The 12993-nt window shown below is 38.7% G+C and overlaps 1 protein-coding gene across 2 annotated transcripts in view; it reads right to left on the minus strand.

Annotated features, from left to right (window-relative positions):
- Nucleotides 1–12993, minus strand: part of TRPC3 (transient receptor potential cation channel subfamily C member 3) — an 80879-nt gene that overhangs the window by 42464 nt on the left and 25422 nt on the right. For both annotated transcript variants that reach the window (XM_049709543.1, XM_004265099.3), the window contains exons 3-4: nucleotides 9339–9527; nucleotides 889–1053 (exon numbers count right to left, since the gene is read on the minus strand). In XM_049709543.1, coding sequence (XP_049565500.1) covers nucleotides 889–1053; nucleotides 9339–9527 — 354 coding nt within the window. The remainder of the gene's footprint in view (nucleotides 1–888; nucleotides 1054–9338; nucleotides 9528–12993) is intronic.

Raw genomic sequence — 12993 nt, forward strand, 5'->3', positions numbered from 1 at the left:
CCAGAGAGATGACGAATTTCCAGGGTCATTTGTGAGTGGCCTTGACTCATTTTGCCTGAAACTGCCTCTGATTTTAACAAAACCAGATTGTAGAATATAAAAATAAGACTAAAGGATCTCAGAACTGTTTCTTCTCCCTGGCAGTGTCCTTTATTAACCTAATACAGATTCTGTTAGTATGACTCCTATTCCTTTTCACATCTTGTTTAGAGGATCTCTTAGGCACAATTAAAATTGACTGTAAACTGGCAAAGTTGAGAGAGGGATAAAGGTAGTGAACAAAATGATTCAAACAAAACTAAATATATGAACAATCTAAAAAATCCAAAGCCCCCAAACCCAAATTCAACACTTTTTAGAATCTCCTGAAGGAACAAAGGGCTAGGGGCACCTGACATGTGCTTTCTTAAAGACTTTGGATAATACCACTGTTCAGAACCTAGCTTAATACACCCAGCCTCAGATCTTTTTGACAGGTTCAACCGAGCTGCCTTTTCAGTTCTCAGGTTAACTGTTTCTTGGAACTACTGCAGTAGGGCTCTTCCTCTTCCACAGGCCAGCCTGGTAGACTATTTATTAAGCTGGCAATAGAATCGGTACAATTGCTACTTCACTTAAGCAGCTTTTCCTCCTGCTTACCATGGGGATTTTATCTTAAAAGCCTAAGTATTATATGCCTGCAAATATGATCTATCCCACTAGTACCAAATTCTTTTCATCCCTTATTTGAACTAATCCAGTCATTAAAAAGCAGAATTCGTATTCTTGAGTCAATTAACATTCAGGGTAAAACTGATAAGAGCCTTAAGTAGGAAGCTTTTTCCTTTTTCATCCTCAAAGGACATGGTACACCAACCACAGAGGAAACAGAGGTGGAAAAGCCGGTACCCTGCTGCAAGGTGCAATCCAGTAGCCGATGGCAAGGAACGGAAGGCCCAAGGCCACGACCAGAACCACCAGACACTTGATAGCTACCGTCTGTTCCCGCAGGCCTGAGAGGTTCTCGTACCAGATTGTCAAGAGCTGCTGCTGGCAATTGGGGTGAGCCACAAACTGTTGGTCGGAACAGAGAGAGAGGGAGAAAGAGAAGTAGGTTACCATGCCATTGTCGACAGCTGGGCTACCGAATGCGTGTGCATCCTAAAGATGTTAGGCGCTGGATATAGGCACTGGAAGGTTTCTGGTAATATTCTTTACTTTCCCTTTGTTTTTCAAAATTGCTTCAGAACTATTACAAGAACTAAAGCGGAAACATGAGGGTAAAACTGTCGTTGTCCTTAATCATAGTTCTTTCTCTCTGTATTTACAGACTCCTCTCTGGAATCTGGGTGACATACGCTTTCCTTTGCGGAAACGTGTCCCATGTTGCTGTCTGTCAGCTTACTTGCATTCAGTTCAAAATGGAAAAGAAAATAGTTATTTGGTTTACTGGATACTACAGCTAAAAGAGAAATGTTACTGTTTCATGAGCAACTCCTAAAATGATACATCTATGAAAAATATATACATGATATGTCCCATGTGGATGTATGCCCTACCATAGCAAATATGCAAAAGATTTGCAAAAACTCAGTGAACCTCCAAGTGTTATGCTTGATCCACGTTTGCTCTGCTTCCAGGAATTGGCATCAAATATCATGTCCATCCTATTTTAGTAATCTGTACTCTTTTTGTTGTTTCCTCTATCACAGGTGAAAAACACACAAACATTTATCTCTATCAATTCTTTTATAATTACAGCTCTAATCAGGAAAAACATGAGCAAATTATACTTATTTTAGCCCTGCTATTTTATTTTATTATTTTTTTATTTTATTATTGCCATCTGATTTTGCTAAGTCATCTGCCTACATCTATATAGAAGGACTGGGATTTCATTAAGGTCCTGTCTTCATTAAGGTAGCAGAATATATTTGTAGTCAGGCCCATGTGAAAAGGCCCCTACGTCAAAAGGTGCCTATCTGCAGCTGGATATGCCTTTCTTTGAACGGCCAGCTGCACTTTGCCCAAGCTTGGGAATTATTCAGGGTCATTCACAAATCAGCGACGAGTGTCAACATATTTTTAAAAAAGAGTGCTTAGCAACACAAAAATCAAGGTATAACTGTCTTCTATAAAATGCTATAAACAACAAAGAACCTGCTAGGAAGTACCCATGAAATGTTTTTGCAAATTCTGAGAGGCAAAGGAAGCAGCCGCAGTTCCCACTAAGCAAAGGGGTCAACTTTAATCAAGTTCTAGTTAATGAGCTGAATGCTTCTTAGTAACTCTAGGCAATTCCTCAAGTTACCTGGCTATTTACCAATAGCTTACTTATTTCTTCAAGGAAATGAACAGGATTCCACTTAGTGGTGTAGAGTTTACCATCAGCTGTTCTAATTTTTTTAAAAAAAGCAAAGAAAAAACAAAAGTAAAACCTCATCTCCCAGGTTGGGCAGTAGAGGCACAATTTTCCTCAAATTCTCACTCTTTTCCCCAGTGTGCACCCGCCCTCTGGGAAGTCCACTGACTTTGCTATGACAGCTGCCACCACTGTGCAGAAGGAAAACTTGACAATCCATTGACAGAGGTGGTGAGGATGAGTTTACAAATATCAGGTTTGAAACACTTAACTGAATTTTTTCCCAATAATACAAAGGAAATGAACAGCAGGATTTGGGAGATTGAAAGTACTAAAAGGAAGATGCTATTTTTTTCTTGCTCGATGAGTTCAATGTGAAAAAACATATTTTATCTTGTAAGTTCCTTTTAATTTAGTTATAAAAATCCCAGGTCCTGAGGCTCATGGGTCATTGCTAGTGGCTAAGTATACATTAGATCTTCTTTCCAAATTCAAGATTCTGTCACTCTTCCAAAGTTCTGATTTTTGAAAACAGTATTTCAAGATCAATGCAGTCATTATTTGAACTCATGATGAAATAAAATCAAGGTTGAAGGCTTCCTGGGGTCTATGTAACAATTTCCTAGGAGTCTTACTGAGAATTTCTCCAAACTTCCACTTGTGCCCCTGTACTCTATTGGATCAATATCTTTCTGCTTCACCCCTCCTTTTGTGTTAAGAATCTTCATCCCCTCTACGGTTCTTCTTCTTTTTTTTTTTTTTTAAGATTTAATTTTATTTAATTTTGGCTGCATTGGGTCTTCATTGCTGCGTGCAGGCTTTCTCTAGTTGCAGCTAGCAGGGGCTACTCTGTTGTGATGCTCGGGCTCTAGGCATGCAGGCTTCAGTAGTTGCAGCACGCAGGCTCAGTAGTTGTGGCTCACGGGCTCTAGAGCACCGGCTCAGTAGTTGTGGCACACAGGCTTAGTTGCTCCGCGGCGTGTGGGATCCTCCCGGACAAGGGATCCAACCTGTGTCCCCCACATTGGCAGGCGGATTCTTATCCACTGCACCACCGGAGAAGTCCCCGTTCTACGGTTCTTAAATGTCTGTCTCATTCATTCATTCATTCTTCAAAATGTCATAAGCCCCTCCTACACGCCAGGAAGGTATTTGGTACAAGAAAACCAAAACGGGAACATCAGTACTGCAGTAAGTGATAAGTGGTCCCTGTTCTAGAGCACACAGTAAGCTCTGCATAAATGTGAAGAAGTTATTATAATGGAGACTTGGATTCCATATGCTTGCCAAGATAAATAATCAGCATTTAAAATACTCTTAATTTGAAAGTTGGTCCAAATGTCTTGGTGTTTGGAGAATCTGCATTTGTGGGAAGTTGGAGAGATGTAACTAAAAGGCAGTCCTGTGACTCCAGCTAGGCTCAGCTTAGGAATGGGAATGTTGCATTCAGAGAAAACTACAGGTAGAGCATACACTGTCATCAGGTCAGATTACCACTTGGGAAGCCAACACGCACTTGTTTATAGGCCAAGGGTTTCTGTAAAACAGAAAATCCGCATGAAGTTAAGAGACACTTGGACACGTGTCCCTGTGAAATTGATGGACAAACTTCCCTTTTGTGGTTGTCCAGCCTTTCTCAGGTTTTAAACTCTTGAGTACAGAAATAGTAATGTAGTATGGCTCCATCTTCTTGCTCTTCCTCCTTGAGCTAATCTTTAAATTTGAATCTTTAAATGCTTTATGGGATTAATTATACTGTATAAAGTTTACAAGGCCCTCAAAGACTTGGTGGAAATCAATCCTTTCCATATGGCATTATGCAATGATCAATCTTTGACCTGGTGTGACTTGTACAATACAGTGCAGACACTTAACATATGTTAAATACTAGCCAAAATCATGGTGTTTGCACTTCACTTGTTACACTTTAAGATTCAACCTAACAGGTATATCTCCTATACCATTAATTCTACCCTCTTCTTAACTGAGATCACAATACGGCACCATATGGCATTTAATCCACGGAAAGCAAACACAAATAGATATTTTCCTCCAATGATTTAAAATCCTAATACAAGTACACAAGGAACATTTTAAAAAAGAAAATAAAACCAGTATAATAGTAGCAAGTGAGGGCAAAAGAGCTAATCCTTCTAGGAGCTGAGTTTTGCTCTTTTCAATGACTTCAAAATAGGGCAGTAACCTTTATCTCTTAAAACTGATTTACCTCCTAAAAAATGTCCTTATGCTGCCACACCAGTCATGGCCAGCTGGATAAAATTTGTATGCTGTTTCTTAACTTCAGTGGACCAACAAATTGAAACCATTACAGAAATAATACCCTTATTTGAGGTTTTCTGATATAAAGGGAAAATGCTTGACACACAAGAAAATCTCAGTCTTTCAATGGAACAAAACGACTGGAGCATAGAGAACAAACTCTATTCCCTACCAAATGACGGACAGATTGTAAACTGAACCACCAATCAGGGCAGTTGATAAATTTCAACCTAAAAAAATTACACTGTCTTTTTATCAGATTAGCTTTTCCAAGAACTATCTTCATGGGAATACTGTTGTACAAAAACATGGTAGGAACACTCTGTTTTTGTTTTTAATGACATTGCTGGAGCCACAGTTTACAATATTTAAAAGAAAATATTCTTGTGAATAAAAACTAGATCATTCATCTTCTTTTTAAAGTTCTTTGAATTGTGAAATATAAACTGAAAACTCCACTGTGCTGCACAGCAGAAACTGGCACAACTTTGTAAATCAACTCTACTTCAATAAAAAAAAAATTTTTTTTAAACCCCTGAAAACTTACATTGTACACGTTTTCTGGATTTCAAACCCACTGAGTGCAAAATGCTGTTACCAAGAGCTAACCGACTGTTACCTTTCAGGTGCCTGAGCACAAACATGGCAGAAGCCCTACAGTGCAGGACCCCTTCCCGTGCCGGCTGCCACATGCACGCCAAAGTCTCTGCAGTGGATTTACCACTCTTTCATTGTACTGCTCACTTTCTGGGCTTTCTTTTCACACTTTCTGCCTACACAGTGGATAATTTTATGTGTCTATATTGCTGCATGTCTCGTTTCTAGATGATCTTTCTACGGTTAAACCTAATCTCTCTCTGGAGGAAATAGAGCAAGGAGGAAGAACTCAGGAAAGGATTTCCTCTTTCTCAAGAGCTCGGTTTTCCAGATTTGATGATCCATCCAGTGCTAGTATCTTTTATCTCTGTCAGGGGCTTTCTTACAATAGAGGAAGCTCACTTGAGATAGGTAGGACTCCCGTTACTTCTATGGGGGGAGTGGATTGATATTCATCCTCAAGTCAGAGAAGATAGAGGTACAGTCATAAATAGAGCTCAGGACTTTTTGGAGGGCAAATAGTCCATTATTCTAATTGGAAAATAATGAATGCTTTGCCTAAAATTTAATTTTCTTGTACTTATTTTCAAAAAACCAAATTTCACCCTCCACTCTATTCCATTCTCTTTTGTAGAATAATGTGGGTAACTCTACAAACGGTAATAACATTTACTATCTTTCCAGTTTTATTATTTACCTTAAAGACCCCTCAGAAGTGAATCTGGGATGAATAAGCTTCAACATCCACTCCCTGATAGAAGACACATTATTGTTTGTTCCCCACTAGTAGTGTATGATTGCTCATTTCACCAACAGCACTGAGAATTGTAATTTTTTATTCTTTAATAATTTGAGTGAGAGGAGATGGTATCTGTATGTTAGCATGCATTTCTTTTATTACTAGAGGGTTTGAAATTTTAAAATATGTTTGTTAGCCATTTGAATTTTCTTTTCTGTGAATTACCTATCCAAGCCTTTTGCTTATTTTTCTACAGGGCTCTGGAAATTTTCCCTATAAATTTGTTTGCGTACTTTGGATATTAAGAATATCAATCCTCTGTAAGTTATAGTATAGAAAAAAATGTTCCCAGTTTGCCCTTCACCTTTTTTGTTTATGATCTTTCTGATGTACAGAGGTTTTAAGTTGCATGTGGTCAAACAATTTATATTTTTGTTTTTTATATCTTCTACTGCTTTTATATTAAAAAATCCTTTCCCACATAAACATTAAATTCATGTTCAGACCTCTCCTATTCAGATCTTTTATATTTTCATTTTCTTCATTAACTGTCATTGAGCCTCTAAGGCCTAAGGTGAACTCATGGTTATTCCTAGGGAAGACCTGAGCCCAGAAAGAACCCAACAGACTCAGAATCAGAGTTGGGGGTAGGTCTTGGGCAGATGGCAGAAGAGACATCCTGAGTTTCTTATGGGACCTAAACAAATTAACATTAATCAAATTGGCTTCCTTGGTGGAATTATGGGTTGATTTGAACATATACAAGTTTATTATATTATTAGGGGGGGAATTCCATAACATATAAAGTATTTTGAAATCCCAATGCCATGCATATAGCTATGGGCTACTTCAGTGTCACAGTGGGTAGGGTTCATGAATCATTATAACCCAAGAGGTTATTTTACTTGGGGACTAGAAACGAGATGATGGAAAAAGGAAGCAGCAGAAGTGGGTGGGGGTATTTTTGATCCTTGCTAGATGGAGATGGGTGAGTATTGAGTGAAGAATGAAGGAAGCCTTGGAGAGAAAGAAAGAGGAACTAGGGCTTTTGGGGGAGGCATTCCAGAATAAAGTTCTTATATACAGTTATTGGGTGAAGATTCCAAATCAAATATTTTAACTAATATTCCTTTTATAGCATAAAACAGACAAAACCAGAAATACCTGCAAAGTCATAAATCTCCTTTCAGTTCCGAATACATTTTTGTTGTTGTTGTTTCCTGATAGTTGACGGATAGCAAATTTATTATTAATTGACACCTCATACATTGTAACCTACACATCAATTTATTTAAAATCAACATGCAAGAAGACATTCACTCTGCAAGACAGTTTGGTTAACAGAAGCACATCTGTAGATGAGCTGTCTCTGCTAATACGACACTTTCAAAGCAATGATAAAGAACCAGTGACAACTGAAATCAATTCTCTCCTCTCAGGTGCTAAAGAGGAGAGATGCCTATTGCAAGATCTGTGAATAAATGTCCAGACAGTTTTCTAAAAACAGTTTAATATCAATCTTATGCAAAACTATCTTTTTCTTCCAATACAGCAAAACTTCAACTAGCAAGAATACTCTGAGAGGAGGGCAGTTAATCCAATTCATTTACCTTGTAACTGACACTTCCTTGAAAAGTTATTTTACCTCAGCATTTACTGAGAATCTTCACATTTCACTATCTTATTAAGTAGAGGGGAGATCTGTCATTAATGGCTGGCTATAATCTTGTGAACACTACAATGTGGAAGTTTTCTACATTGTGGTAGAACTGTGTATGTGTGTGTGTACACACATAGAAACACACACACACACACAGAGAGAGAGAGAGAGAGATTCCCCCATCCTCATTTGCTACCAGGGTGCAAACTTTGGCCTAGGTTCCACGGGTCAGAGGCATATGCGCACACCTCTGATTTGGAAGAGGCTTTTTATAACAGGCAGCACTCAGCACTCAGCACATCCTTTCTGTTGGTGGGGAGCTGGCCATCTGCAGCAGAGGCAGAATTGTTCTGTTTGGGCCACAGAAACTCCCTTACCAGGTCAGTTCTGGGCCTGGTTCTGGGCAAGCTTTCTGCAAGCACAGCTTAGATAAGCTTGTTCCTCCACCTCTCCTAATGATTCTGTGAGCCTCCTAATATCCTTTACTGAATTATTTTGTTTAAATTGGCTATGGTCTACCACTAAGAACCAGAACCAGCACAATAAACATGAAATGTCGTTGATGACTAAGAGCTGAACTTGTTTAAGAGCCATCATTCTGCATTTTCAAATGCAGAAATGTGATTAGCTAACACTTATTGAGCAATCACCATGTACTATGCCTGTGCTAATTACTTTACTTGCATTAGCTCACGTAATCCTTAAAACAACCGAAACAGTAGTTGTCCCCACTACCAACGAGCAGAATGAGGTTTAGACTGATCAAGTGACTTGCCCTGTCACACACAGAAGACAAGTCAGGACTTGAACCCTTGCAAGTTGGCTCCAGGGCCTGCCCTCTTATGCACCATGTCACACTGCAGGAAGGAGAGAAGATTCCATAGATTGACCAGTTCATGAAACCAGATCTATTCCCGACAACAGCTTACTTCTTTGTGATTTAAAGAACAAAAATTTAAGTTGTATAAAATATGTATAAGCGATTAGATTCTGGATAACTGAGATTTTTATTATAAGTGAAATGTCCTAACTACAATTTACATGAATTATTTCAAAGGCCCATACAAGTAGCAAACACATAATACATAACTGTTCTATCTGCAGTAACCAGAGTAAAAAAGTAATCATAATTTTTTTTTTTTTTGGCAACTGCATAAAATTCCATAGCTGTGTGATCTTAGGCACGTCTTTTAAGCTTGGTGAACCTCAGTTTCCTTATAGAATAGAAATCTCATCATCGAACACTTATTTTATAGGTGAAATGGATAATAACAAAGGCTTATTGCAAGATTAACATGCGAATGTAAGTAACAGTGCCTTACAGAAATGTTTACAAGTAACAGATTTTATTATCATTAAATGCATTTTAATGAGCAGTTTACAAAGCTCTTTTGCGTATCTTAATCCACTGAAATCCCACCAAGACCCTGAGACAGATAAGAGGTATTATTCTCCTTTTATATGAGGAAAAAGAAATTTAAAGAAGTTTTATGACTTATCCAAGGTCCAAAAATGGATAAAAAGTGGAAAGGATCGGAGCTAGATACTTGACTCACAACTTTACCAGGATACTTCATTTAATCTCTTTCATGAAGTGAAATAAATCTTCTTATCAATAACATCTATTACTGCTATTATTTTAAAATCTTTCCTGGGATTATGGCATAGTTGATATTACATGTTTATTCTAATATGGAGCTGGATGAAAGTAGGCCACTCACCTTTTTGACTTCATACTTAATGGCAAGTTTGACACGACTCAGTGAAGCTTTATGCCTGTGCATCTCCAGAGGCTCTGCTGATTCCAGATCTCCGTTCAGAATGGCTTCTACCTCTTCCGAGTCTCGGCAAAGATCCAGCACACCCACTACGAAGTCTTTGCATTGCATGGAGAGCTTGCGATAGTCATTCTAAGACCAAGAGGTTTAGAGTTTAATGCAGAGAATGTGCTTTAATTCAATGGAAAGTGTTTACGGGTTTTGTGAATTAGAAAAAGTCTCCCTACCTCTGGGTAGGAAGTTGCAGCCCCCAGGTGGGTGCAAGTTTTTTTTGTTTGTTTGGAGTTTTTTTTTGGCGGTATGCGGGCCTCTCACTGTTGTGGCCTCTCCTGTTGCAGAGCACGGGCTCCGGACGCGCAGGCTCAGCGGCCATGGCTCACGGGCCTAGCCACTCCGCGTCATGTGGGATCTTCCCGGACCGGGGCACGAACCCGTGTCCCCTGCATCGGCAGGCGGACTTTCAACCACTGCGACACCAGGGAAGCCCTGGATGCAAGTTTTGTTCAGTTCGATACCGGCTGGATTTGCTCCCACCTACCCCCTTAGCCAGTACCTTCTACAACCTGTACAACCATAGGAGACAGTTCTGAAAATGGTGTGCATGTCAGTGATTGATTTATATTAAGAGATGTTGGCTAAATGCTAATGCTGAAAGACTAAAGAATCAAAAGAATCTTTCTTGTACAGATGAACAATAGTTTTCTTGAAGCTCAAACAAAACCATTTCTACAATGAAAGTTCTTTAAATTAAGTGGCAATTTGGCATAGAAGATTGACTATGTATGAAAATAACCTGTCTGATTTACTATCCATTGCCTCATTGGAGACAGTGCTTCTCAAATTGTAGTCCTCGGACCAGCAGCCTCAGTAGCACCTGGACATCTGTTAGAAGTGTAAATTCTCAGGTCCCACCCCAGGTGTCCTGAGTAGAAACTGACGTTGAGGGCCCGCAATCTGTGTTAACACACTCTCCAGGTATTCCTGATACACATTTATGTTTGAGAATGATGGTTCATAGTGAAGGCAAAGAGAAGGATAGGTACCAACATGGAGGGTATCTTTTCTTGTTTGTCTGAAGGGCACATTATAATGTCCTGCAGAGCTTCTAGAGAGAGAGAAATGTCTGATTATATGTAACTGAATTCTCAAGGGTTGCAGAATATCAATACCTGAGAGAAAAATTTTCAGGCTACTGGAACTAACACCTTGCTAAAAATAATCTGTGAAACTTTAATTTCACTAGCATATTTATATAGTGCCATGGACTAGTATGAGGAAGTCAGCTGTCAGCATTCCCTGTTACCTACTGAACGGAGCTCTATTTCTAGCCCATTGATTCCAGTCTAGGTGTCAATGGCCATCTCTTCGGGAAAGGGCCTTACTTTTGCAACCCCCAGCTCCACTTCTATGGCTTTCACTAAAATTTTAGCCCATTAAGAAAATTAATCAGATGATAATCTAATTTGGTGCACTTGAGGAAAATAGAATCCCTCATTCCAACATGTCCTGAGATACTGTATATGTCTAATAACTGAGTAACATTTAGCACAGCAGAATTTCTGGGCTTCCAAAAATCATACTTTAAAAATGATGTATAAAGAATTTAAATTTTTTTCCCCTTAAATGATTAATTAACTTGATTTGATGGGCAAAAATCATGTCACCAACTAAAATAAACAAGAAGAGGAGAGACTGTTTAAAGGCTACACAGACTAGAATAGTTTCCATTTCAGATATCAGAAATCCAGATAAAGAACAGTTGCAGTTAATCCTTTTCCCCTCATAAGGGAACAGATAAAATGAATAAAAACTTCAATCTTTGGTTTCCATTCAAGTTGGTACCATGCAACTGATAAAATTAATAAAATGTTCAGTCTCTGGTTTCTATGCAGAGTGTCAGTTAAATATCCATCTGCCTTCCATTCCTGAAAGACTAATGAAATATTTTATTATAGCATCCAGAAGAAGTGTTATCCATGTCTGTTTCCATATAAAGCTCCCCTTTCAATACAATTTTTTAGATGAAATTTCCTCATGTTACTCGTCAGTTCAGACTGTTCTGTAAGATTTGGTGCAACACAGGATGGCCAATCCTCCATTGATCAGAAATAAAAGAGACTATTTTCTATTCTTGAAGAAGACATAGGAACCAATTTTGCAGTAATACCTGAATAATAACTCATTATTTTAAAAAATTATAATCTGTAAAATTATCCGATCTTAAGGAAAGCTTTGTGGCCTTTTCATATCCACTAAAAGAACAGTCAAGAAGCAAAAAACAGGTAACCAAGTTGCAAGGACAACACTGTTTTCATAACAATTTAAACATTTCCTGCTGGAAGAAGTCTGCTATCCAAGTACAGAAAATAATCAGAGCTGGAGGTAATAGCGATTTCTTCTACTGGGGTTGTGGGATACCATTTGCCAATATATGCAGAGCTCTCAGGGAAAGATGGAGAGCACCACTAAAGACGGCCTTTCCTCAGCTGCAAAAGGAACTATCTAAAGTCTGAATTGCATCATGAGCTGACTCTGTCCGTTCTACCATGAGGTCCTGTCTCATGTTGCTTCACAGCTCAGACCGTTTATCTGCTCTGAATTTTCTAATGATGCTGTCTTAATTTAGTTTTGCTTGATCATCTTCACTGTGCCGCTTTTCCATTACCATGGCCTTCCGCAAAGTTACCAGATGGATCTGCAGCCCACTTTACAGAGCAGGAACTCAAAACCTGGAAGAACTGCTCAAGCCAGAGGAAGAACAACGAAGCTCGCGCCTCATCACAACCTGTCTACAGGTTTCATCAGGTTTTTAATGTGTATGCTTTAATCGTCATTCTAATCCCTTTTTATCCTTAACAGGAAAATTGAAATTCAACCCTAAGCAGGCGTGGTCCTGTCAGATCCTTTCCCTAATAATAAAAGAGGCAGGATAGTGTAGTGATTAAAAGGATAAATCTGAAACCAGACTTCCTAGGTTCAAACACTGCTTCTACCACTTACTGCTTCTACCACTATGTGATCTTATAGAAGTTACTTAGCCTCTCTGATGAGAATAAGCCTATCTAATATTGCTACTATGAGGATTAAACGCTTTGAGTGTGCTTGGTACACATCAAATACTATAGAACTGCTTCAGTGTTACCAGGTACAGCATGTTACATAGAATAGCGAGGACTGGGACTCAAGGCACCCAAATCTAGGCTTAGCAGATGGGACCTAGGCTACAGTCTTTGTTTTCTCATTTGTAAAATGAGAGGTGGGTATAGTCAGATGATTCCTAGAGTATTTTCCTGCTATAAAATGCTATCTTGCTTTTGGATTACATTCATTTTCCTCTTCCTTACAGTCCTACTGTGATATAAGTTGAAATTGTTTTTCTGCTTTAAAGAGGGGAAATTTGAGGCATGGAGAAAAAAAAATGGCTTTTTTTTTTTTTGCAAAAAAAGTGCATCATTGATTCAGAATTAGGAAATTAGTAAATTTCAGCTTAATAAATGACCAGCTTCCTTGCCACTGACATTTGAAGGATTAGACATGGAATCCATCCTGTCCAATATTCTGTTTCTCAAAATAGCTTCAGATAGCATTTGCACATCGA

The sequence above is a fragment of the Orcinus orca genome, chromosome 4 (assembly GCF_937001465.1).
Source record: "Orcinus orca chromosome 4, mOrcOrc1.1, whole genome shotgun sequence".
In the NCBI taxonomy this organism is placed as follows: domain Eukaryota; kingdom Metazoa; phylum Chordata; class Mammalia; order Artiodactyla; family Delphinidae; genus Orcinus; species Orcinus orca.